The following is a 239-nucleotide window of genomic DNA, read 5'->3' on the forward strand; positions in this document are numbered from 1 at the left end:
CACCGTATCTCAAACAACTACCGCTGTGTCCCCAGTCACCCTGTTGGGACGGTCCCGGCCTCCAGAGACAGCAAAGCCAAAGCCCCGTTGGGGGTCCTAACGGAGACAAGGCAGAGGGGGTCAGGCACAGACAGCCCCCACTCCCATGGCTACCCCAGGCTGTGCTCACCTTGCTCAGTGTCACCGTGTGCTGCTCCCAGATCACCATCTCCTCCATGGTGGCCACCCACCGACGCAAG

At 62.3% G+C, this 239-nt stretch overlaps 1 protein-coding gene across 1 annotated transcript in view; it reads right to left on the reverse strand.

Moving 5' to 3' along the window:
• TJP3 (tight junction protein 3) overlaps nucleotides 1–223 on the reverse strand; it is a 7363-nt gene extending 7140 nt beyond the window's left edge. The window contains 2 exon segments of the mRNA XM_010013913.1: nucleotides 2–96; nucleotides 170–223. Coding sequence (XP_010012215.1) covers nucleotides 2–96; nucleotides 170–217 — 143 coding nt within the window. The 5' untranslated portion in view covers nucleotides 218–223.
• Between the last annotated feature and the right edge of the window lie 16 nt (nucleotides 224–239).

The sequence above is a fragment of the Nestor notabilis genome, unplaced genomic scaffold (genome assembly GCF_000696875.1).
Source record: "Nestor notabilis isolate BGI_N333 unplaced genomic scaffold, ASM69687v1 scaffold17594, whole genome shotgun sequence".
In the NCBI taxonomy this organism is placed as follows: Eukaryota; Metazoa; Chordata; class Aves; order Psittaciformes; family Psittacidae; genus Nestor; species Nestor notabilis.